The sequence below is a fragment of the Psammomys obesus genome, unplaced genomic scaffold (genome assembly GCF_907164565.1).
Source record: "Psammomys obesus unplaced genomic scaffold, mPsaObe1.curated_primary_1811, whole genome shotgun sequence".
Classification (NCBI taxonomy): Eukaryota; Metazoa; Chordata; class Mammalia; order Rodentia; family Muridae; genus Psammomys; species Psammomys obesus.
This window is the reverse complement of record NW_026596064.1, coordinates 12,145,688-12,172,426: the sequence shown is the minus strand read 5'-3', so window position 1 is coordinate 12,172,426 and position 26,739 is coordinate 12,145,688. Positions and strand designations below refer to the sequence as shown.

Below are 26,739 nucleotides of genomic sequence, written 5' to 3'. Positions count from 1 at the left end.
TGTGTGTGTGTGTGTGTGTGTGTGTGTGTGTGTGTGTGTGTGTGTGTATTGAAAAACAAATAAAAAAAGACAAAAAAGAAAATGACACCCTTCTTAGCAAATTCAAGGACCATTTCTCCTTTGACTGCGTAAATGCAGTAGTGCTGACTACTGTCCTATCTTGATTTGTGTGATACTATCTTCTAACGTCACAGAAGCATGGCCCAGCGTCTGTGACCAGGCTTCGGTTTCTCTCCCTGGAATTGCTTCTTGCATTAAAGATTTTTAAATTACAGTTATTTATTTTGGGAGGGTACATGTAGTGAAGGTCAGAGGACAATTTGCAGGAGTCAGTTGTCTCCTTCCACCATGTGGGTCCTAGGGGTTAAACTCAGGGCATTAGACTTGGCAAGTACCTTCATCTCCCTTGCCCCTCAAGATTTTCAAGAATGGAGTCGTTTTGTGTACTTTTGACTCCTTTCTCATTTTCTTGGAGCAGTCTGTCTCACCCATGCATCTGTGACACTCAGCTCAGATCTCAGTGCTGAGTTCTAGATCTAGACCAGCTGCCTCCTCTGTGTTATCATTTGGCTGTCTGTCCTACCCAGCAAGCACAGCCAAGACTAAATATGTTCTCTCCCAGGAGATTGCCTTTCATCGTGGTGTTCTTTATGCTAATTTGTAGCATTGAATTACCCCGTGTTCCATTCAGAAATTTGGGATTCATGCCAAAATGTTTTGTTAAAAACAAAGTGCAAATTTCCCAGGCTGGTGACCAAAATAGCTACCAGATTAGTGGGGCTGCCATTCAGTGGTTAAAGTACTTGTGTCTTGATAACAAAAGTTCTTTTCTTGGCTCTATTACTAATTTTACATTGTCACATAGTAACCTAACCAGATTACATGATAGTTTTACCATCTGAACCACAAAGGGAGAAATGCTCCTGAGATTCTCAAATAAAACAAGCTTGCTATTAACATATCTTGTCAGAGTTCTTAAAAAGCAATAGCATGGAAGCTGTCCTTCTATGAGAGCACCCAAGGAAACAGAATGACAACATTACTAAAGCACTACTAGCATCGGTGAGTGGAAGCAGAGAAAGCCAACCGACACACAGACACACAGAAAGCACATGGAGGTGCGTGGTACAGAGGCCCCAGTACGAAAAATCCTCAAACAAAAGCCCCAGGTCAGTTTTATTGCTGCCCTGTGCCTTGCTCCAAATTAAAGTCGGTGACAGACTTGTTTTTCCCCTGTCACTTCCTTTCAAAAGTTTAGTGCTTTCAAAGGTTTCAGGCTGCAGTGTCATCAGGAAGCTATTCTGGATGCTGTGTCCTTGGAAAGGGGAAGGGACACAATGACCCCTGCCCGGCATATCTCCTCTTTGTTTTCAAGAGGATGTGTTGTGGATGTGAGCTGTGTTTTGTCTTAATCACTCAGGGCCCCTGGGCAGCTGTAACCTCATGACTGTGTTCTTAGAGGAATCTCATTTTTGTCAGCCTGCATCTGGAACACCTTTTACTCCTCTTGTAAGGCAACGAATATTGATAACTTCTTTGTTCTGCTGCTTAGAAATGTGGAAACAGGGCTGGAGAGATGGCTCTGTGGTCAAGAGTACTGCCTGCTCTTCCAAAGGACCTGGGTTCAATTCCCAGCAACCACATGGCAGCTCACAACTGTCTATAACCCCAATTCCAAGGGATCTGACACCTTCACACTAATGCACATAAAATAAAAATTAAATAAGTTATTAAAAAAATCAAAAAAGTCATTTAAAAAATAGTTAAAAAAAAAAAAAAGAAAGAAATATGGCAACGGTTCCAGAGATGATTCAGTAGAAGTGAAAGGATCACCTTTCCTAGCACCAAGAAGAAACTGCTTAACAATGTAGATGGCCTGATAAGAAATGTTTAGTGATTTTTTTTTTTTTATCTCTTGTCTACATGTGTGTATGTGTACTGTGTGTGTGCCTGGTGCCCATGGAAGCCAAGAGAGGGCAGTGGATGCGCTGGGAACTGCGATTACAGGCAGTAGTGAGCCACATGTGGGTGCTGGGACTGTCCTCTACAAGAGCAGCCTGCGCTCTTAACCTCACAGAATCTCTCCAGCCCCAAGGTAGCCTGATTTGTTTTTTCCAGACAGGGTTTCTCTGTGTAGCCAGGCTGTCCTGGAACTCATTCTCTAGACTAGGTTGGCCTTGAACTCTGAGATCTGCCAGCCTCTGCCTCCCAAGTGCACCCAGCTGGTAATATATTCCTTACTTGTTGAAACTTTGACATATGCCTAAAAGACTCCGAAAAAAAAAATCTCATCTGTAATCTTAAACCAAGTAATAATATCACTGTTTAGCATTCTGTTAGGCGTTCTTTTTTATATATTTTTTATATTTAAATTCTTATATTTAAAAGGTATTTTATGCCTTTTAAAAAAGCTAATAATATTGTACCATATTTGTCACTTGGTAACTTACTTTAAAATGTTTAATTTTGGGGCTGGAGAGATGGCTCAGGGGTTAAGAGCACTGTCTGCTCTTCCAAAGGTTCTGAGTTCAATTCCTGGCAACCACATGGTGTCTCAAAACCATCTATAATGTGAACTTATTCCCTCTTCTGGCAGATGTAAATGCAGTAGAACACTCATATACATAAAATAAGTAAATCTTCTTTTTATTAAAAAATGTTTAATTGTTTAGTAGATAATACATTTTACATGGTTACATGGCTGAAAAATTTAAGAATATAAAACCATATAGTGAAAAGTCTGTCTTTCATTATCTTCTGATCATAGAAGTTACTACTTTTTACTAACTTCCTTCCAGAGAGTGTACACTTATGAAAGTAATACAAATAACTTCTTGTTATTTGTCCTCATTTTTGGTTTTGTTTTGTATGTTTGAGACAGGGTCTTGCTATGTAGCTCAACCTAACTTCCAACTTGAGATCCTCCTGTCTCTGTCTCCTGTATGCTACATTTACAGGCATGGGCCATCATGCTCAGCTCTTGGTCTTTATATTAAATATGTACACACACACACACACACACATAAAATTTACAAAAACAACCAGTGGGCCAACAAGATACCTCAGTGAGAAAAAAGTGCTTCTGTCAAGCAAGCACCTGGGGGACAAACTTGGTAGAAGCAGAAAATCAACTCCCACCAGTTATCCTCTGACCTCACATGTACACTGTGGCATAATTTGAGCACATGCTCACACACACACACACACACACACACACACACACACACACACGCCGTATTAAGTTATGATTTGGGAGGAATTATAAGATATGTTAGGTGAAAAGGGTAAAGTGTAAAATAGTGATTACAAAATGCTAATGTCTCCAGAGAAGACCGATTTGCCCTCCTTAAGGTATTGATTATCTCTAGCTTTTCTTCTCAGGGTAGGGCCGTGTGAACATTTGCCCTCCACTTTGCCATTTCAATCGATGTTGTCATTGTGCGGGTCTTGTTTAGATCTCATGGCGCAGCTTCCCTGTCATGTATAGATGTCTCTGTCTCACGGCAGACATCTTAGTCCTCTGGCTCCTATAATCTTCCTGACCTCTCCTCCATTCTGCTGTCCTGAGCCTTAGGTGTAAGGGTAGCTTGTGGATCATATAGTCTTTGTAAAAAGTGTTTTACGTTTATTTGTTCACTTGTTGTGGGGGTCATGCAGTCAGAGTTGGTTTGCTCTCTCTACCATGTTGGTTCTGGGAATCAAAGTCAGGTGGGCAGGCTTGATGGCAGGCACCTTTGCCCACTTGTTGGCTGGCATGCAGTCGTTTTCATGTGCTTGCAGATTCATTTTGTTAGTGTTATGCTGAGAAGCTTTGTGTTTATGTTTATTGGGGATTTTGACCAACAGTTTTTTTGTTTTATTTTGTTTTGTCTGTGTCTGCCTTTTATATCACAGGTTTTTGGGGTTTGCTGTTGTTTTTTTTTAGAAGTTTGAAAATTTATCAGTGGAGCCATCTGGTCCTGAGCTCACACATTTTATCAATGATTTAAACAGTGCCATTCATTGTTGATTCAGAAAGACAGTAGAGGACTCAGTGAAGGGCTTCCACACAAGCGTGGGGACCCCATTCCAATCCCCAGACTCAGTGTGAGGCGGCACTCACTGTAATCCAGTGCTGCTCCAGGAGAGAACAGGCAGCTCCTTGGATTCACTGGCCAGCCAGTCAGCCTACTGAGCAGGTTCCACAAGAGACTGTCTCAAAAACCAGGAGGGAGGCACTTGTGAGGAACTTCACCCACGCCCCGTCTCTGGCTTCCGTACACATGTGCTCCCGCACACACAAAAACATTTAAAATAATTGTTAAAGCATGAAGGCATATGTTCCTTTGATTGCTGCTGGCAGCGACTGTTAAAGCAGAAGGATCTGCTCATTCCCTCCTTCCCGCCCCTCTGATTTGTTTTCTTGTTTTAAAGATAAGGTCTCACTGGTTAGCTCCGGCTGGCCTTGATCTTCTGCCTCCACCTGTCAGGCAGTCTCTCCCTCTCTCTCTCTCCCTCTCTCTCTGTGTCTGGGCGGTTAGTGATCTGCTCATGTTGTTGTTTGTTTGGCAGGTGTGTTGCCGCCAGGCTGATTACTGGCAGTTTGTGAAAGACATTCGGTGGCTCAGTCCACACTCAGCCTTTCATGTTGAGAAGGTAAGAATGAAAGGAGAGCTGGGCGGGGGGGGGGGGGGGGGCTCTGGAGAGATGCCTCAGAGGTTAAGAATACCAGCTGTTCTTCCAAAGGTCCTGAGTTCAATTCCCAGCAACCACATGGTGGCTTATAACCATCTATAGTTAGATCTGGTGCCCTCTTCTGGTGTGCAGGCAGAATACCATATAAATAATAACTAAACTTAAAAAAAAGAAAGAAAGGAGTGCAGCTGCAAGTCTTCACTGGTGCTCTGTTGGAAGAGTCTTTCTCCCTGAAATGGAAAATGTCCAGTTTCCTTTTAAATGGGGGATAGAAATGATCTCTGTAGCACTGACTTAGAGGGGAGGGTTAACCTACGAGCCTACCAACCTGACATGCTCATTATTCCAGGCTGCATTCTCACCTCCTGAGAAAGGGGTGAAAAGGGTTTAATGAGTCTCTGTCTCTCTCCTTCTCTCTCTAAATCAACTGGGTGTGGTGGTACACACAGTAATGTCAGCACTCTGTGAGTTTGAGACCAGCCTGGTCTATAGAGCAAGTTCCAGGACAAGAATACAGAAAGAGAGACCCTGTCTTGAAAAACCAAAATAAAATAAAATTCAGGACAAATGGCAAGAATTTCCCTACAGTTAAGTAGGAGTAGTGTGGCTGATACAGTAACTACTGCAGAAGGTTCTTCAGGCAGAAGGAACGTGGTTTGGGAGTCCAGAGTTGAGTGCCCTGAATGTCGCCTTAAGAGTAATGCCTTGCTCTGGGCTCTCCTGTCTCCAGCGCCACATGCTGCTCCACATTTCCAGTCAGGAAAACAGTTCAACAAAGTTAGGTGACCTGATAGGGTTACACAGCTGGTTCTAGAATAATCACTGACAATTTTATGTATGCACTTAACTTTTTATTATGGAAAAATTTAAGCACATCTAAGTTAGATTAATGAAACGACTCTAAAATATTCATCATTGTCCCTCTTTATTTCTTTCTGTGTAGCCTGTCTTGTTTCACGTACGTCCCAGTCGTTGGATTTATTGCTAAGATGAGGTCAGGAAGTATACTTTTTTGTCTAAATATTCAGAGAACAAAGCCTCAGGGTTTCATACTGGCCTTCTGTGTATGCAAAAAGGCCAGAACCTTCTATTTTCTTTTTTGTTTTGTTTATTTGTTTTGTTTTTTGGGACAGGGTTTCTCTGTGTAGCTTGGGCTTTCCTGGACTCACTTTGTACCATGCTGGCCTCAAACTCAAAGAGATCCTCCTGCCTCTGCCTCCAGAGTGCTGGGATTACAGGTGTGCGCTGCCACACCCAGCTGTTGCTATTTTCTTTTACTTCTCATCTTTTCACTTGTTCATTCTGTTCTATCTGCTGAGGTAGTTTCACTAGGTCGCCCAGGCTGTCCTTCAGTTAACTGGTGTGCCACTCCGATGATGTGGTGCTGTAGCCATCTCCCCTAAGGAACTTCTGACTCTGCTGTTGATGCATTCTGTGGTGTCTATCCTGGCTATGTGACCTTGTTCTTAGAAACACTGAAGGAAGAGGAGGAGGTTCCAAGGAGAGGTTGTTAGGACTAGAACCAAAAAGTGGTGTTCAGATGGCTTCTCTTAAGAGAATCCTGAGGCTGGAGAAATGGCTTATTGGTTGTGAGTACTTATTGTTCTTCCAGAGGTTCAGTTCCCAACTCCCACACGGTGACTCACAACCATTTGTAACTCCATTCCCCAGGGATATGATGACCTTTCCTGACCTCTGCAGGCAATATATCAATGAGTACACAACATATATTCAGACAAAACACTCATACACATGAAAAGAAAACTGAAAAAAAAATTACAGTAAATCTTTGGTGGGTTTTTTTTTTTTTTCTAGGTCCACCCATCCACATATACACATGTGAAGATTTTTACCACATTTCTCTCTGGAGCCTATCTGAAATAGAGGACTCTGTGAGAGAAGCCAAGAGGTCACATCCCTTTGAGTCCTTCCTGCGAATATCCTAGAGCAGGCACCTCTTTGGAGATAGAGCATAAAAAGCCAAATGTAGCAGCCTCGCTTCTCCTGGGATTTACATCCCAGGGCTTAACTGCTTAGCCCCTCACCTGGGGTCTGGTAGAGTAGAAAAGCTGTTCACCCCTTCACTGTCCTGGAAATAGCTCTGGTAGCCTTCCCTTACCTGTGTTGAGTGTAGCTAGCTCTTAGGTCACTGGACCTTAGCTAAGCTGTGTCTGCCAGGATCTGTGCTTTTGATTCATGCCTCTTTGCCTCTCCAGTTCATCAACTTGCATGAGAATGGCCAGAGAGATGCTGATGGTGTAAGCGAGCGTGCTATCGCGGAGCTGTGGCTGCAGCACAGCCTGCAGTGCCACTGCCTCTCAGCCCAGCTCCGGCCTCTGCTTGGGGATAGACAGTATATCAGGAAATTCTACACAGGTAAGCAGAGGCCACTCAGGGCTCTGCGTGTGCTTCCTTGTTGTCTTCCATCTCTCGGGTCCTCTGTAGATTACTTCTAAAGCCAGGGTCTCCTGATTTTTACTCGATGCTGTAGATTCTGCTCATGAACACATAGCCAGGCTTCTTCTCACGTCCCTTGAAAAACACACATGCTAAGTTGATCCTGTACTAGTCCACGCAGACTGTTAGAAGAAATGCCATGAAGTGAACTTTCTATGTGCCGGTCTCTGTTAGAAGAACTGGGCAGGAGGATCCCTGCTTTCTAATCAGAGAGGCTAGATAACTTGGCCAGAGTCACACAGAGCCAAGATCTTATTCTGGACCTTTCTGATTTTGAGACTTCCTATGTTAGACTGCAACTTAGCTTTTCCAGTACTTGTGCCCAAATCCCTTCTCTCCACAGTGGCATGGTTTTCCTCAATTCTTCTTTATTTTGCCTCTTTCTCTGAGTGTCTCTCTTTGTCACTAAGCTACCTTTTTTCTTCCTAGAATCTGCTTTCCTGCTAAGTGATGCCCACGTCACAGCCATGCTTCAGTGCCTGGAAGCAGTGGAACAGAACAACCCCCGTCTCCTGGCTCAGATTGATGCGTCTATGGTAAAGGGGGACAAAGAATTCCCCGCATCTGTCCTGGGCCTCTACACTTCACCATAATGTGTACTCCTCAGTAGCTAGTGACTTCCTCACTGAGGCGGTTGTAAGCTGAAAGACATATTTCTTTTAAATGCTTGCAAAGAGCTGGGTTTGGTGGTATGTGACTGTTATCTTAGTCTGCTATCTTAGCTGTCTTAGTTGCTGTAATAAAACATCTTGACCTAAAGAGACTTGGGGAGGAAAGAGATTATTTGGTTTACATATCCTGAGCCTGAGTCCATTGAGACAGGAACTCAGCGCGGGAATGTAGAGGCAGGAACTGATGCAGAGGCCATGGCAGGGACAGTACTTGGTAGCTTGCTCCCCATGGCTTGCTTGCTTTCTTTTCTAGTTTTTAAAAATTATTCTTCTCTCATATATTACATTCCGACTTCAGTTTCCCATCCCTCCAGTCTCTCCCCAACCCCATCTCCCCCTCACTCAAATCTGCCTCCCTCCCCTCAGAAGAGAGCAGGCCTCCCAGGGACATCAATCAAACTCGGCATAACAAGCTACAGTAAGAACAGACACATAACATCAACCCCCAATTAGACTTTCTTTATAAAGAGATTAATGTCTTCCTCATGAGGATTAACTAAGTCAGCTTCCAGTCTCCAGTTCTTTGTTGCACTGCTCCCAGGAGAAAATACCCTAGGATTCCAGTGCAGGAGGTGTGGAGTGCGGTGGCCCTTCACAGTTCTAGTGTTGTATGCTATGGTAGTGTGGTCCAGGTGTATCACCGAAGACTAGCTTCTGTCAGCATTCCTGCAGTAACGAATGCCCCTTCTCCGAGGGCCTCTGTGCTTCACTCTGACATGGTTTCTTTTGTTTTAGTTTGCCAGAAAGCACGAGAGCCCGCTGCTGGCTGCAAAGAGCCAGAGCCTGACAGCCCTGCCTGGTTCCACATACACCCCTCCAACCAGCTGTGCTCAGCGTTCCTACTTTGGGTCCTCCTCCAGCCTTCACCAATCCATGCCCAACCACAGCTCAGGTGTGGGGATAATGTGTAATTACTTGCATGCATTTTAGCCTGGGAAATAGAGGCCCTCTGTGAGTGCTCGTGGGCCAGAACCTGCTTTAAAAAGCAAAAACAAAAGTCACTCTTTCTCTTTCTGTCTCTCTCTCTTTTTCTTTCTTTCTTTCCTTCTCTTCCTTCCTTCCTTCCTTCCTTCCTTCCTTTCTTTCTTCCTCTCTCTCTCTCTCTCCTTCATTCACTTCTTCATTTTGTTCTGTTCTGTTTACTTAGGTAGAGTTTTACTAGGTAGCACAAGCTGACCTTAAATGTGGGGCTAGGTATAGGGGTGGAAATGGGCAGTCCTTATATATATCTTCATGTATCTGGAAAGCAGGGAGCCTTTGAGAGTGACGCAGGCTGGGACCTGGGGCTTGGGCTGGCATAAATCCTCAAGCCTCATGTCTTTATAATAGGCATTGTAAAAAGACGCATGGCAGCGGCTGCTTGATGTAGTAGGGCATGGCGTGTAAGCCCAGCTCTCAGAAGACATAAGCAAGAAGGTTGTTACAAGTTCAGGGTTATCCAGGGCTTCAGAGTGAGACCCTGCCTCGCCAAACAAACAAACAAACAAACAAACAAACAAAAAACCCAGAAAGTTATCTAGTAGCTAGCTTGAAATAATTTTGTAGCATTATTAGAGTAACAGAGCAAAGGTGTTCTCAGAGGCAGCTGAGCTTCCCTTCAAGTTGCAACTAAGGTCTTTATCTGGTAGCATTTTTAGAGTGCCTGCACCATGCTGGGCTCTGTTAGAATCAATTTATATGTATTACCTCATTTGATCTTGAAAATGATCCCATGAGGTTGATGTTCTCATGATTTCTCTCATTTTCAGTTGAGTTCATGCTGAGAGTCAGTGAAGCCTCTCAGTGCAGCTCATGTCCCCATGCCTTCACCATAGCTGCCTCTAAGCCACTTTAGACTGACCTCTTCTGAGTGATGTGTACCCGAGCACCCTTACCTGTGGGCCTCCAGCTCACCTTTCTCTCCCCTTACCTTTGTTTCTATCCCAGAGAGAAGATCTACTTCCTTTTCACTCTCTGGCTCTCCCTGGAAACCTCCGGAAGACAGAGAACCCCTCTCACCAGCAGAGACTCAATCAGCCCAAGCTCCACTGCTTCCAAACTCGACTCTGGCCCAGAACCCCCCACTGACCCCCCAGGAGATGAGCTCCAGCACTCTGACTAGCCCCATGGAGGCATCCTGGGTCAGCAGCCAAAATGACTCCCCAAGTGATGCCAGTGAGGGGCCCGAGTACCTGGCCATTGGCAACCCAGACCCCCACGGCCGGACTGCCAGTTGCCAGAGTCACAGCAGCAATGCCGAGAGTAGCAGCCCTCACTTGTTCTCCTCCAGCAGCTCTCAAAAGGCAGATTCTGCTGCCTCTTCTCTAGGGGACCAGGAGTCAGGTAGGCAGGGTCAGACAGGCAGCGTCCTTCGCAGGTCCAGCTTCTCAGAAGGGCAGACAGTTCCTGTCACCAACGGGACCAAGAAGAGCCATATTCGCTCCCATTCGGATACCAACATCGCCTCCAGAGGAGCCTCAGGTAAAGATGAACACCAGCTTACTAGTTAGCAATGTTCCCCCAGCACCCACCCTCACCCCAGAATTCAGGGCTGGAGGGAAGGCTTACTCCTGAGGCTTTTCAGATGGCAGAGAGAGAAGAAACATTTCTGGATAGCGTGTTACTATGCCCTGTCATGAAAGACATTTAGCATGTAGTCCTGAGGAAGCCCTCATATGTTGTGTGTCTTCCTTTACATGATGGGTAGCATCGGAACAGTATGAACATTGCAGTTTTAACTGAATATCCCAGACTTTGGCAGTCTTAAAGAGGTTTATAGGTAATCCTTTTAAATTCCTTCTCTTATGATTCCTTCAGAGTTTGGACACGATATAATACTGAAGCAGAGCCCTGTTAGAGTTTCCTAATTATAACAGGGTTAATAGTGAGTAGGGTGGTCGGTGTGACCTTGGGCCAAGTGGATGGGGTGACTGCTGTCACTAACCGAGACTGCAGCAGTCAGATAAGGGCATTTGCACCACCACCCCCCTCATAGAATGCTAGCTGGAGGGAGGAGCAAACCTGGATGGGGAAGTGAGTGTTGTTGCCTCTGCATTGTGCTGCCACATCTTCCCTGGCTAATTAGTGTCTGTAGGCTTTGCCTGGGTATCATTTGGAGTAGAATCTCCTTTGCAGTAAGCTTAACCCTCATTTTTGTGCTCAAAGCCATTATGGGTCAAATACAAAATATAAAAATAAAATAAGTATTTAATGAGACAAAATAAAGATTTCCTTTGGCACCTGGAGCTGCCCTTGTCAATCTGTAATTTCTAGAAAGATGAAAACTTAGGGCCTGCACTAAAACCTGAATAACAAACTTTGATAGTTCTGTCTTCCCTCAAGAATTTCACATGACTTATTTGAGCATGTGGAGTGATGGGGTCGGATCCTCAAGTCCCATGTTCTGCAACCCTGGTGTCTGCTCTGCATGAGGACTGGCCTTTGAGCAGAGAAAACTTAGCTGCTCCCCACATCCCACTTTTTTTTTTTTTTTTTTTTTTTTTTTAAGTGTCTAAGGATTGAACCTAGGGCCTAATTCCTGCTGGGCCAGAGCTCTGCAGAGAGACATTCCCAGCCTCCCTGGCTCCATTCTTGAATCTGTGTGGATTCCAGAAACCATGGTAACCTGCATGGGAAAAGGGAGCCAGAGGAAGCCTGTGCAGAAGGGTCTGAGCATGGGTTTTGTAGCTTCTTGTCCGAGTCGCCCCTCCTTCAGCCCAGATGTTCCCTCTGGGGAGTTAATGACACCACTGCTGCCAGGTAAAAGCCATGGGGTTTGTTTGGGTGTCCCGTCCCCTCTCTAATCGTGTTTGTTCTGTCTGGATTCTCCTCTGTACCTGTTTACCTGCAGGAGGCCCCAGGAATATCACCATTATAGTTGAAGATCCCATTGCAGGTTTGGGAGCCAGTCCCCCACCTCTTCTTCCTTCTGTTCCTCCGTGACCACCTCGCTCAGTTCAAAACCTCCCTTTCCAGTCTGGTGTCAAATCAAGTCTGGCTAGTTTGATCGTGTCATGGTGCTGGGACCTATCTGTAACAGGATTCTGCTCTCTCACCTGATACATGTTGTGCCCTAAACATGCTTCCAAATGCCTTAATCATTCTACCAACACCTTCTGGAAGCCAGAGGCAAGAGAAAGCAACTCTGCTTTGTCCAAGGGTGAAACTGAGGCTGCTATTTGACTAAGGCCTCATCATGGGTCAGTGCAGGTGTTTCTGAACTGAAGACTTACTGAAGATTATTTTCCTTGACTTAACACCAGAATATGTTTTATTCCTTTTATGTGGTCTTGGATGTACGTGCATGTTTTTTGCCTGTTCAAGAGTCCCTGGTTGCTTTCCCTTTCACAAGTCTTCATTCCCTTGTGTACCTGCATATCCCATACTAGTCACTGAACATTTTTCCAGTAAGTCTGTCTTTTTTCTTTTTTCTCTCTCATGGTGGTTTTCAAACTGAGATGTGTGTTCTGTTCCGAGTACTGTAATGATGGAGTTAGTAATGTGTGGGTATGTGTTACTAAAACAGTGGTGAGGGAGGATGAGGAACCACAGTCTCCTAGTAATGGAGAAGACATTGGCATGTTATCTTGAATAAAAGAAAATTACAGAATAAAGTCTGCAGAACCTTAAGGAGATGAGAAACTGAGAGAAAACAGATTTTGAGTGAGTGAAAGGAAATGCTAAGTCAGTTGAATGGGCACCCTTATGAGCTAGTGAACTCAGTACGAAGGCCCTGGTGGCTTACATAGCCGAAGAATACCATAATGGTGTTACAGGTTATGTGGTGTGCCACCTGGGTAGGCAATGAACTGTCTCTTCCATTGTTTCTTATCAAGGTATCATGGTAATTGCTGGTTTTTCATTAGGTCAGTAAACAGAAGCAGAGTCCAAGCCATAAGAAGAATACAAAATTGCTTTGTGTGTGTGTGTAGCAGCTGACAATTTGGCATTATTTATCAGAGAAACAGCTGGATATGATATAATCATCTGCTCTCCCAGAGCATGCTGCTCCTGTCTCAGGCATCCACTGCTTTTCTTACTATGGCACTAGACATTTTGTTTGGATTTTTGAGACAGGGTTTATCTGTGTAGCCCTGACTGTCCTGGAATTCACTATGTAGACCAGGCTGGCCTTGAACTCAGTCTACCTGTCTCTGCCTCCAGAGTGTTAGGATTAAAGGTGTGGACTACCACCACCTGGCTAACATTTTAAAATTTAGTTTTGAGTATCAGTTTCTCATACCTTTTGACCCCTTTGCCAACCTCCCCATCCCTTGTTTTTGAGACAGGGTTTTTCTAGACTTGAATGCACTATGTAACCAGTCCTGGCCTTAAAACTCATGTGATTCTTTTTCCCTCACTTTCCAAGTGCTAGGATCACAGGAATGTGTCAGCAGGCTCAGCAGCTCTTCTCTTGAATTCTCTCCTTTTCTGTGGTGACTAAACCCTCTGCTTTTGAAGCCTTCATCCTTGGCGACTCCAGGATTGACTCGATGCTGCTTATAAGCACTTTTATGAGTTTCATTTTCATTGATGAATGTAAATTTTCTGACACTTTTAAAACATAGTGTCAAGGCACTGGAAAAATTTCAACGTGTTTATTTTTATTTTACTATCTGAAAACTTTTTAAAGCTAGTTTGTCAGGAAGTTAGTGATTAGCCTCTATTTTAGTACATTTGGCTAGAAGTTGGAAGGAAGGGGAACTAAACCCAATTTGATTTGTTTTCACCTTCCCGTTGCCAGGCCTTCTTCCCCTAAGATGCACTGACATCTCATCTCCTCCAGGCACTCTGTATTCTTGGCCTGTTTACCCTTGGTGTGCCAGCTCTTTCCTGTTTGTGAAGGCTTTGGAAATGAAAGGGTTAACTGTTGAATTCAAGGGTTGGGAGCATATCTGTTGGTCGCTGGTATGGTCGCTGGCCTTAGACTCTCGCAGTAAGTTGAATTTGAGAGGCCACTTTCCTCCTCTGGCCAGAGCAGCATCCCCAGCTCCCTGTGCATGGAGTATGGTGAGTGAGCATTGGGTGGGAAGGGCTGAAAGTCTCACTCCTTATTCCTGCTGAGCTCTGAGCTGTGGAGCTCATCTTTCTCTGTGGAGGATCCTGTGTGCTCCCACCTGTCCTCGTGTCACTTCAATGCTAAGACTCCACTTCTGTGGTCCTCCCTGACTTAGGGTCCCCATTCTCTCTTATGCTCTGGGTGCCACCATGAGTGTCTGTTGTACTGTATGTGATAGCCTGAACGAGTGAGAGCCTTGACTGCGGTTCTTCTGTAATTCCCAGAGAACAAGTTGCACATGGGAATCATTCTCAGGTGGAGGCATTTCCTTTCATCCTTTCTCAACGCTCAGCACTGACTTAATTCTCGCCTCCCTTTTAGTGGAGTAGGAAGGACAGTTTATTTTGTATAAATTTACATAGCAAAAGGATTATCCTTAGGCTCTCAGCATTTATTCCAACATTCTCCATTCAAGAAGTACTGTCATTGGAAGATAGACAGCCATCTTCTATCCAAGTTCTGGTCCACCTTACCTGGGAAGAGTTGAGAGCACCTTTAGTAGCAATCGTCAGGCTTCTCGAAGAAGCATGGTGGTTACAAGGTCTACTTCCAAGTCTGAAATGCTATGTCTACACTCCAATTCCCACAGAGGGTGGTCAGTACCTGTGCTCCGGAGAAGGCATGTTTAGAAGACCATCAGAAGGACAGTCCCTCATCAGTTACCTCTCAGAGCAAGACTTTGGCAGCTGTGCAGACCTGGAAAAGGTGAGGTGTTAAAGGGGCAGATCAAGAGAGACTTCAGCAGGGCGTCTGGCCTAATGGTCTCTGCTGCCACTATCCTCGTCTAATGAGCTGAGTACATGGCAGTGCCTGTGAACTGCAGTAAGCAAGCTCTATCTGGGCAACACCTCAGGGAGCTTATGCTCCTCTTTAGTCCAGTGCTACTCTGTGCAGAAACACTGAATTTTAGTCACATGATTATTGTTCTTTGGTCCTATGACCTCACATAACTACTTCTACGAGAATCAAGTTTTGTTTTGTTTTGTTTTGTTTTGTTTTGTTTTGTTTTCTGAGACAGGGTTTCTCTGTGTCACTCTGGCTATTCTTGAACTCACTCTGTAGACCAGGCTGTCCTCGAACTCAGATACCCACCTGCCTCTGTCTCCTGATTCCTGGGATCAAAGGTGTGTGCCACCACTGCCTAGCCAAGGTCTACATTTAAATATGTGTAAATAACATCTGTACACCAGGACATGATATTTACCTTACTACTGTGTTTATGAGTGTATGACTCTGGGAAAAGACCCTGCTTGGAATTCGTGCCTTGTTTTCTCCTTTCATTAGCCTGGTTTCATCAGCTTAATTAGTGGCAAAGAGTGAACTATCTATCAGCAACATCTGAAAAAAGCTGACATGTCCAATAGGCCTAAAACTATTAGACACACACTTGATCCAGCTATAAACAACATTTTGTTGCTGGTTTTGAGGCTGGGTTTTACTGTACTGCCCAGGCTAGTCTCAATCCTCAGGATCCTCTTGTCTCTGCCCACTAGGGGCTGAAATCATAGGTGTGTGATGTCAGCCCAGCATGAGTAATGTTTAAAAGCAGTCATAAGAGAAAACAGCAGCTGGTAAAACTTCAAATTTATCTTCTTCAGCAGTGGACTCAGTTCATTCTGTTTGATGCTTAGAAGCCATGTCATCAGAATTCTCTAGAAGGCCTGGAGTTGTCTCATCATCACCAGAGCAAGTGGTGTTTCCCATCATGCGCTGGGCATAGCTTCAGCCCGTCAGACCATCTGCAGCTGCTCTAAGTGCCAGAGTGGTGTTGTCAGTTGCATTTTCTCAGTGGTGAGAAATGATGGTGGAAATGTGGAAATGTCTGCTGCCAGACACCTGAATGTTGGGGCTGTGGAGGTGGTTCCTTTGTGTGTAAATACTCCTCGGTATCCGAGATACTGTCTTATGCCTACCCTCTGTAAGGAACTGACATTTTTCATCATCTGCTCTGGCTGCTCTGTGAACCACATTTTTTTCAAGCAGTTGCTTTCCCACCAATGTGCCCTGTAATTGCAGTTTGATGACTTTTTTTTTTCTTAATTATAGTTTCTTTCATTGTGTGGGGCAGAGTACAGGGACTAAGGTTGGCACTGAGATCTTGGGCTGACAGCTGAGATTCTCTTCTCATTTTTATGGAGAAAATGAACAGATGAGGAGATAACTGAAGGCAAAGAGACTCTAGGACTCTAGACTGTGCCTATTTGCTTTCCTTACAGCAGACACATGCATCTCCCCTGGGTTTCATTGAGGAAAGCATGTGTCTTGGAAGCTCTGCTTCCCCACATCATCCTCAGCAAAGTGTTCATAGTTCTAGTCCCCTGACAAGCAATGTCTTTGGTGCCCTCCTTCCTCCAGGAGAATGCCCACTTCAGCATCTCAGAGTCCTTGATTGCTGCCATTGAGCTGATGAAGTGCAACATGATGAGCCAGTGTCTAGAAGAGGAGGAAGTAGAGGAGGAAGACAGCGACAGAGAGATCCAGGAACTGAAACAGAAGATCCGCCTTCGGCGCCAACAGATCCGCACCAAAAACTTGCTCCCCGAGTACCAGGAGACTGATGGAAGTGAGTGAGGCCTGTGAACACCTGTGTGCGCGCCTCTGCACAGTGTCACACAGCCCAGGACCAGTGGGCTCTCTCCTCCGCTCTTGAGGAGAGCTGTTAGCTAAGCTAAGGGCACCTCTGCAGTCAACAGGGAGTACTATGGGGCTTTGGGTAGTACTGTGGTGGTCTGTTTTGTTGTTGGTTTGTTGGTTGGTTTGTTTCACTTGCTAGACTAGGAATACTGCTAGAACTCTTGTTTCCTATATCAGAAATAGCTTTCTTCCAAAATGGGTTCCCAGGCCAGGGGTCACAGATGGACTTCTCCAAAGTTGAGTGAACCAGCAAGAAGGGCCAGTCCCATCCAAGGTTCTATGCACATTCCTCTGTTACAGTCTAGGTTGTTTATTGTGGCATTGAGAAGGATGAAAGGCCCTTTATTCCGTATCTGACGATGATGGTCTTTACCGTCACAGGCTTCCGGGTCACCTCCAGCAGCTCCCAGTTCAGTTCACGTGATTCTACACAGTTCTCCGACTCTGGCTCTGCTGAGGATGTTGATGAACTTGACATCCACGGTAAGGAGCATGATGTGGTACAAGGGAGTGTTTGCCACCTGTTTCTTTCAGTCTGGAATGTTAGGCTGAGTGATCTCTGAAGTAGTGCTTCATTATGCCCGTTCGGGAACATTGCTAGTTATTGGAAGGGATGGCTACTCTTGCTAAAACCAACCCCATTAAAACTGACGCCAACAAGAGCCTTGACAGGGAGAGGGTGGCTGGCTGTTGGAGTCACCCTGCTTCTCAGTCCTTATGTTTGTATCTTTCTCTTGGGTCCTCAAGCGCTTTCCTCCTTCCAGCGCTTTGTGCTGAGCCAAACCACATGAAGTAGAATGTTTCCCTGGGCTCCACAACACAATTGAAATTCTTCCAAAATGTTTTTTAAAAGAAGAGTTTTATTGAAGACAAGAATCATTAAAGGAGAAGGAAAAGAGAGAGAGAGAAACAATCAGGTTTACAAAGTAGAGCTTTAATTTCTATCTTAGCAGTCTGAAGGCAGAATCCTAGCCTCGCTGTTGGAATCAAGTGTAGTGAGGAGAGGGGCTGCCTTGTGGGAAGGCATTCTAGTCAAGCAGGTTAATGTTCCTCTGGCATCACTAATCACCCCAGCAGGGAAACAGGCTCAAGTCCAACCTGGTGAGTCACAGGATTTATTGGTTTATATACAGGCTGCATCACCAGTAATAAAATAATAATATCACACAGTGAATGACAGCCTCGCAAGAGCTGCATAGATGGAGTCCCCCCCTTCAGCTAACCTCCTGAGACCACATGCAGCTGGTACAGCATTACTCCAAGCAGGGAAAGGTGGAGCCACAAGAGAAAATGAGTAGCTGAACTCTCATGCAAGGGTATGATCTTCTACCCCGGTTCATATGAGGGTAGATTGGTAGGTTCAGTCTCGGGAAGGTCTCGTTGAGGCTGGCCAGGGATCGGCTGCCCTGATTCCAAGGTGGCAGTAGCTACGTCATGCTTGAAGAGCGTGCTTCGCAAAAGCCCTGCTCTGCAAACCATAGGTTTCTTCAGGTCCCAACAAAGAGGCAAACAAACTAGCAAGCAAATAAACAAAACAGTTCAGGCTCATAAACTCTTCCCCATGGTAAAACTAACCATAATTTTCTTACAGAGCTGAATTGTCTGCACTCCATCATAACACTGTAAAATAATAACAACTAGATATTTTATTATTTTACTCTTCAAAGTTGCTCCTTCACCCCCTGAGTAACCAGAGTTCTTTCCCACTCAGAAATTCAGATTTTACACCACTTTTCCAGGCCTCTAAGAAAGTTTTCTTTGTGTTCTTCTTAATTATTTAATGATAATAGTCACTTAAAACTCCATTTCCCTCCTTAGTTTGTATGTGGTTTTTCTTTCTAACCATAATTTTCACAAAGTGGACTCTTTTTGGAACCTGTTACTTCAGTTGTGAGCCCCAAGCATGTGTGTAATCAGCTAATTCCCTGTTGGTTCAGAAATCCTTAAAGGAAACAGTCATAGAGCAGGATTTCTCAGTCTCTAGGCCCCTTTCATTCTTTGTTGGGAGGGACTGCCTTAAAGATTGAGGTTTTTGCCACCATCTCTGGCCTCTACACACTGTCTGCCAGTAGTGCCTACTTTATACTCAGTAGTCAAAAACATGGCCAGGTATTCCTAACATCGCCATTAGCTCCTTTTTAGGAGGTGCTTGAGGCTGGACTGGTTTGGGGAAGTAGCAGTAACTGTTTTCCAAGCCTTCCCATGCATGTGGGTTCTTTAAAGCTGCTCAGAAGTCACAGCCTGGTCCCAAGGACACGCCATATGGAATTGTGAGTCTCAGCAACTCTCTTTCAGAAAACTAAAGGGCCCCTTTTTATAATTATTATTACACAGATGGTAGTGAAGGCTCTAACCTGACTCACATGTCAAAGAGTGGACTCTCACTGTCACTGGCCTCGCTGTTCTCAGGTAGCCATGCTGGAAGTGTGGGTGTGCTTCTGCACGCATGTGTGTGAATGTTTGCACCAGCTTCTGACCATGTCTGCCCTTGTGATACTTGTCAAGGTTATGAGAACTACGTGGCCTGGAGAAGTAACTGAAAAACACTAGACTTATTACAGGCGCAATGCAGATATTCAGATGCCCTTTCACACATGACCCAGGCAGTCCTTGCCATCCCCCCTCACAGTGAGAATTTTAGATTAGGTGGTCATGTGACTTGGAGGAGCCAAAGTTTAGAAAAAAAATAGTCAAACCCAGAAAAACAGTTCTGTCTTGGGATGGTGGATAAGGGCATAATATTTCATGCTGAGTAAAATTCAATGTGAAGCTCCACATTTGAATGCCTACTCTAACTGTATAGAAACTCAGAGTTGTATAGACTTTAGGTCTAGCTAATTTTGGCGCTTGATATTTTTATTTATTTGCAAGTTTTTTTAAATAATAAAGTTTATATTAGAAAAGAAACCATCAAATTAAGAATTTAAGTTCAGGGGCTGGAAAGATGGCTCTGGAGTTAAGAACACTTGCTGCTCCTCCAGAGGACTCAGGTACAGTTACGAGAACCCTGTCCAGTGTCTCGCAGCCATCTGCAGTTCCAGCTCCAGGGCATCCAATGCCTCTGGACTCTGTGGACATTTGTACTCACTTGTGCACATGCACACACACAAACACACACACACACACACACACACTACATAATTTTCAAAATAATAAAAATACATTTAAAGAAAGAATTTAAGTTCAAGCCAGGTAACCCACATCTTTAATACCAGCACTTGGCAGGTGGACTCCTGTGACTTTGAGGCCATCTGCTCTACATGGTGAGTTCCAGGACAGCCAGAGCTACATAGAGAAATGCTGTGTCAGGGGGAAAAAAAAAAAAAAAAGAAGGTCCAGGTGCTGGACAGAAGACTCAGCAGTTAAGAATGGTCTGTTCTTGCAGAGGACTGGAGCATAGTTCCCAGCATGCACACTGGCAATCACAGCCATCTGTAACTTCAGCTTCAGGGCATCTGATGCTCTCTTCTGACCTGCAGGCACCCGCACATATGTGTACACACACACATACATATAAATACATAGATTTTTGTAAAGAGTTTAACTTCAAACCTGTAGTAGTGCTTGGGACCCCTGCAAACAGTAAAGGTAGGATAGAATGACATGACGGTAGGAGTCTCTTTAGAGTTTTGAGTTTACAGAGCAGACTCCCCGAAAGTAATCTGTTCTAGATAACTATATACAATTAGGAGTTACTGTTATAATGTTTTAGATTAGGAATATAGTCAGTAGGATTAACTGAAAGAGAATAAAAGTTTCTACTTGAAATTTTTAAAAATAAAATCTCAAAATTTTAATTACAAACTTTTAGTTTCAGAGAATTTTAGTAATACTAATACAATTATTCGTTACTGCTAAGACCATGATGCATTAGGATTTGAAATAATTATATAAGACTAAATAAAGTATTTAGTAAAATATGTAATAAAATATAAGACTAATAAAGTACTGAGCTTCTTTTTCCAAAGCTCTGCTTTGGAACTGTCTTCTATGACAGAGCGCATCATCAGGCATACTGTAGAGGCTTTCTTCCCCAGTCTTGGGGACTTAAAAATTGAGTGCATATGAGGGCCAGCGCAGTGCCCAGTTGGCTGAAGGCAATTATTGACAAGGCTGACAACCTGAGCTTTATTCCCAGCACTCACAAGCTGAATGGACTAACTCCTGCCAGTGTTCTCAATCTCCAGTCTGCCAACGCCATGGCACACAAGCACTCACACAGAAGTACACACTCTACAAATAAATAGTTACTAAAAAGTTCAAACCTAAGTGGAGTAGAAGTAGCTGAGATACAAAGAAGAGGTACAAAACTTTATTCAAATTGTTTACAGAGGCAGACTGAGAGAACACCATTCCTTTCAATAGATAGTCTAAAACTATTTCAAGTCCTGTGTAAGTTATCATTTAAAATTCACAGAGAAGGACTGAAGTTTGTATCCTCAAAACCCATGTAAAAGCCAGGCAGACATGATGGGAAGCAGATACTAGATAGCCAAATTAGCCAGCTCTGGATTTTGCAAGAGACCCTACACAATAATTAAAGTGGAGAGATTGAGGGAGATGCTCAGTGTCAACCTCGGGCCTCCACATGCGTGTTCACATACACACCTCACATGTAGACATCTGTGCACATGTGGACATGCATTACACACACACACATACATGCACACATTCAATCACAAGAAACAATTCTAAAATTAAAAAAAAAAAATCTTCCAGGAAAAGCACGAACTAAAACAGTGTCTGTCCAGGCCAACAGTGCAGATGCACAGGAAGATGAGAATCACAAACACAAAAGCTCAGGAAAAAATCAATTTCATCAAGGGAATTCTTACAAAGGTGAACGAGGAAAGAATCAGACATGCCCAAATCAGCAAGCCGCTAATACGGAAAGGAGAGAAAGAAAAGAATAAGCAGTATTAGGTAAACAATTCACAAGATCACAGAATTCAGCAGGTAGCCCTCATTGGCTACTGTAAGAAACCGTAGGTAAATGGTCAGCTCTCCAGTTCCAGAGGCAGGCTAGCTGATGGGACAAAAACAAGATCCAACTGGTTGTTGTCAAAAGCAAGCCTCACTGGCGAAGACACACACAGAGATACTGAAAGAAGGAATAGAAAATGACTCACCGAGTATGCAGGAGCTGAGAACAGGCAGGTGTAACTGTGCTTCTATTGGACAAAATATATTGTAAGCCAGAATTAATTGGAAGTGGTAAAGTCACCACACAGTAATAAAGAACACCAGAAAATATGGTAATTGTAATCTTTACACTGAACATTGGTGCATCCAACTTCATAAAACAATTCTGGACATGAGGGGACAGATACAATAATGATGATTGATTTCAGTACCCTACACCCAGTCAAAGGTCAGATTTTTAAAAAATCAAAAAGAGCTGGGCGGAGAAACTCTGTCTCGAAAAACTTAAGAAATGGAGGGCCAAACTAACCAGAAGATCCAAATTAAGATTCAAATTGAAGAAAGGAGACATTACAACAGATACAGGTGAAGTCCATGGGATCGTTTGTGACTACATTGAAAACTTAAATTGCAAAAACCTGGTTAATCTAAAAGGACTAGATACATTACCAGACTCGTATGAGCTGCCAAAGTCCAGTGGAGGGGCTCACAGGACTTGGCAGGTCTGTAGCACGCAGCAAGGCCCAAGCGGAAGCAGTGTCCCCGACCAGGCAGATTCACTGCTGGATTTTACGAGACCTTTGAAGAAGAATGAAAAAGGAAAACTTACCTACATTTTGTCTTGTGACCCTCATTGCCACACAGTGGTTTGGGGCAGGGAAGGGCAAGAGGAAGGATGGGATCAGATGTCTCTCAAAAGTAGTGAGATGACCGGGTGGTAAAGAGCACCTGCTGCTCCTCCAGAGGACCCAGGTTTGCTTCCCAGAGCCTTTACCTGTAACTCCAGCTCCTGGCATCCATATTCTTTTCTGGCTTCCTGGGGTGCCTGTATCAACATGCACATTCCCACAGACACACGACATATTTGTAATTAAAAATAAATATTTTTAAAGTAATGATTTAAGTTTTGTGTTCTTACTATACATAGGTTCCTAATTGTGAAAATAAAACTTTAAATGTATTTCCCCCGCTTTCTTTTTGCTTTTGGCTCATTGTCATCTGCTTCTGGTCTTTAATTGGGCTTATGTAAAAATCTTCCTGGAAAATATCAAACTTTTGGGAGCAATCTCCTTGATATAAAAATCTTCCTGGAAAATATCAAACTTTTGGGAGCAATATCCCTGATACTGACCAGAGGTTTTCAGGTGTGCTTCCTCTTGATCTCCTTAAATAATTCCATACTATTGAAGATCCTTTTGGGATACGCTCTTAGTCATTCTTCTGATGCTGTGAAGAGACACCGTGACCAAGGTGACGCTTATAGAAGAAAACATTAAATTGGGGTTTGCTTACAGTTTCAGAGTTTAGTCTATTATCATGATGACAGGGAGCATGGTGGCACACAGACAGACATACTGCTGGAGAAGGAGCTGAGAGTTCTCCATATTCCTCTGTAGGCAAAGAGAGAGACACTGGGCCTCACATGGGCTTTTGACACCTCAAAGCTCACCCCAGTGACATGCTTCCTCCAGCAAGGCCACACTTCCTTACCCTTTTAATCCTTTCAAAGAGTGCCACTCTCTGATAACTAAGCATTCAAATATATTAGCCTAAAGGGGCTATTCTTATTCAAACTACCACAGATACTCTGATCAAGAGGGCTATAAGAATTTATAACAGCTTTGAAAAAGTAAGGTGTTGAAGTATCGCATTGTGGATATTGATTATGATAAGTAATCTGCATATTGCATAAACCTCTGATTAATGCAATCACTTTCCTCAGATTATGGCTCAATAATTAGACTGTATGAATCTGAGCATTCATAAGGAAAATGGACTTCAAAGCCACTTCAAAGCAATAAAGATTACAAACCTAGAGACTGTAGAGAATCTATTAATGTATATTTATTTAAAAAGCAGAACTGTTGATGTATAATTTACATAACAATTCACCTACCACAACTCAGCGACATTTGATAAATTTGCTGAGTTGAGCAACCTCTGTTGTAGTCTAGTTTTGGTGCTTCTCCTTTTAATAAGATGTCTGTATTAGTGCACAATTATGAACTGTCCCGCCCCAGCCTCAGTTGACCACTAAGGCATGCACCTATAGATGTGCCCTTTCTGGGCATTTCATATAATGGAATCACACAGTATGTGGTATATGATTTCTCATCCCTGCTTCTGTCTGTTTTTGTATGTGATATCTGGCAAACTGGTTTGATATGTGGTGTTTGCCAAAATGATTCCATAAATTTCCAATTCTGGATAGCCTTTTCACTTTGGGGGGTTAAGATCCTGTTGTTCGTATCCCCACCCACCTTCATCTTCTTGTGTTGCAGCTTTATCAGTTCTTCCTGTGTAGACTTTTCTAGAGTTTCAGGCCTCTGCATATATGTATCTTCTGGGTTCAATTAGGAGACAGAAAATAGCCTGGCAGTTTGGATAGGGAACATTGAATGTTAAAGTTTTGCACTGCAATAGGGAGTGAAGTCATGGTAGAGAAGTACAGAAGGAATAAAGAGAACCATTGAGAACGCAGAAAGGGTGGATACAGATGGCCGCCACTCTCCCAAGGGCTGGAGTAGAGCAGCACCAGGCTATGTCCCCAGGTCTCAGACCCAGGCTGCCCGGCCCGGCAGAGGAGCATCTGAAGTCACAGAGCTGCCTTGAGTGTCATTTTGGGTGCCATTCGTAGGGAGAGGTCATGCCAACATCCTTCACTGGGAAGCTGCTCTCAGTGCCTCACCTCAGAACTCAGGCAGGACTAGGGAGCAGCTGGTGGAGAAGGGCTGAGCTGCTGACACCATAAAACTCTCCAAACTGCTGTGGGAAATCTTTGTGAGAGAAACCGCGAATTGCACTTTGCTGTGGCACTGCCTTGGGCACACTTCCTGGGCAGTTTCAGTGTACTGAACTGCCAGTGGAGATAGGAGCACAGCCGACTGCAACAGGACAACTCCTTTCTCCTCAGCATCCTCCCAGTGCCCTCTGGGGACAAGGCTTTACTTGCCAGCTGACCCAGGAGCAATGTTGGAAGCACTGCAGATTTGGAGCTCAAAGGCAATAAATTGAAACCTAAAAGATATATAAAGAAGGGTATTCATGAACTCTATTTTCTGATAAGAAAAATCTGTATCAAGTTTGTGTTGGATAGTTTTAGTCAACTTGATACAAGCTGGAGTTATCTGCAGGAAGGGAGCCTCAACTGAGAAAAATGCCTCCATAAGGTTGGGCTGTAAGGTACTTTTTTTTTTTTTTTTAAATTAATGATTGACGGGGGAGGGCCCAGCTCATTGTGTCTGGTCATCCCTGGGCTGGTGATCCTGAGTTCTATAAGAAAGCAGACTGAGCAAGCCAGTAAGCAGCACACCTCCATGGCTTCCCCATTAGCTCCTGCCTCCAGGTTCCTGTTTGAATTCCTGTCCTGACTTCCTTCAGTGATGCACTGTCACTCAGAACTGCAAGCTAAAATAAACCCTCTCCTCCCCGAGTGTTTTGGCCATGGTGTTTCATCACAGCAATTACCCTAACTAGGATAAAGTCCAAGGTAATCAATTGTTTTTCCTCTCATTCTTTTAAACAAAAGTTTTGAGAAGATTTATTTTATTTTATGTATGTGACTGCGTGTACACCTGCACGCCAGAAGAGGGCAGCAGATCTCATTACAGGTGGTTGCGAGCCACCATGTGGTTGCTGGGAATTGAACTCAGGATCTCTGGAAGAGTAGCCAGTGCTCTTAACCTCTGAGCCATCTCTCCAGCCCAGTAAAATTTTAAAGATTTATTTATTTATTTATTCATTCATTCATTCATTCATTTATGTGTGTATGTATGTATTTATTTATTTAATGTATATGGGTGCCTTATCTGCATATAGAACCTGCATGCCAGAAGAGGGCACCAGATCTCATTATAGATGGTTGTGAACCACCATGTGGTTGTTGGAAATTGGGCTCAAGACCTCTGGAAGAGCAGCCAGTGCTCTTAACCTCTGAGCCATCTCTCCAGCCACTTACATAATCTTTTAACAATAATAATAGTTCACCATTTTACAGTTTTGTCTTTGAGTTAGCAATTACAGAGAATTCATCGGCATTGGGTCCCCATGTGTTGGAAGGTCACTTTATCTGCTAAAAGGAAAGTAAATGGAAATCATTATCAATGTGATCAATGAATTCTCGTCCTAAATTGAATTTAACGTCCTAAACTTTGTTTTAAAATGTGTAGATGTTGCTAAGATGCCACATTTGTACCCACTCCTTTGATCAGCCCAGTCACCCCGTAGAGCACCTTCTCCCCTCACGATGTGACGTTGCTTTATTGTGTGTCTTCTTTCTGTTCTGTGTGTGAGGGCAGGCACAGGCTGCAGCATCCACGTGGACTCTGGGATTGCTGGCAGGGCACCTGTACCTCTGCAGCCATCTTGCCAGCCCTTGCTGCATTTTATAACTTTCCCCAGTCTGTAGTAATAATTGTCTTATTCTGTGGAAACTGGCAAAAAGCACTTCAAATCAATTTTCTTGGAAAAATGTATTTGCTTTAAATATATATTTGTTTTTGTTCAAAAGATTAATAAGAATTTTTGTAACTATGTTAAACTCCACTAGGATGGTGCAGTCCTTCTGTTCTCAACAGAGCACTTTCCTCCCTGACTGTTCTAGGCCTCGGTGTGGTTATGTCACGGTGCTCAACTCATGGTCCAACCACCTCAACTTACTCATCTGCTTGAACTGACTCGATTCAGCAGGATGCCCCCAGCTCAGTACAGTCAGGGCGTTTGGGGGGCAGCAGGCGTCATATCCACTTCACTATCAGCGCTGTCTCAACTCTGCTCTGGGGTAGGATCCTTACCCCAAGGTAGTGTGGTCCTCCACACACTAGTGGTATTTATGATTAGCTAAAAGGCCCCTGTCACATACCTCCTCTGACCTTTTTGTGTATCTGGTTAAAAAGAATAATAAGCAGGTTAAATGTAGCTTGATTATAGGCTCTAAAGAAAAGAGAGTAATGAGGGAGGAAAAAGACTTCCTTATTTGAAGATGAAATGCTTCGCTTAAATACAGAGTTATATTCTAAGAAATGTATCCCTAGGCGATTTTGTGTGACTATCACAGATCATAGAATTTTCTTATACAGGCTGAGATGACTGCTGTGTCACTGAGATGATAAAAATCTCATGGGA

At 43.8% G+C, this 26,739-nt stretch overlaps 1 protein-coding gene across 2 annotated transcripts in view; it reads left to right on the top strand.

The window, feature by feature from the left end:
• Positions 1–26,739, top strand: part of Rubcn (rubicon autophagy regulator) — a 54,151-nt gene that overhangs the window by 17,406 nt on the left and 10,006 nt on the right. The window contains exons 3-11 of one of the 2 annotated variants that reach the window (XM_055625029.1): positions 4,552–4,635; positions 6,891–7,050; positions 7,561–7,667; positions 8,538–8,694; positions 9,729–10,262; positions 11,632–11,676; positions 14,429–14,544; positions 16,195–16,402; positions 16,855–16,956. In XM_055625029.1, coding sequence (XP_055481004.1) covers positions 4,552–4,635; positions 6,891–7,050; positions 7,561–7,667; positions 8,538–8,694; positions 9,729–10,262; positions 11,632–11,676; positions 14,429–14,544; positions 16,195–16,402; positions 16,855–16,956 — 1,513 coding nt within the window. The remainder of the gene's footprint in view (positions 1–4,551; positions 4,636–6,890; positions 7,051–7,560; positions 7,668–8,537; positions 8,695–9,728; positions 10,263–11,631; positions 11,677–14,428; positions 14,545–16,194; positions 16,403–16,854; positions 16,957–26,739) is intronic. The other variant, XM_055625030.1, reaches the window with a different exon arrangement.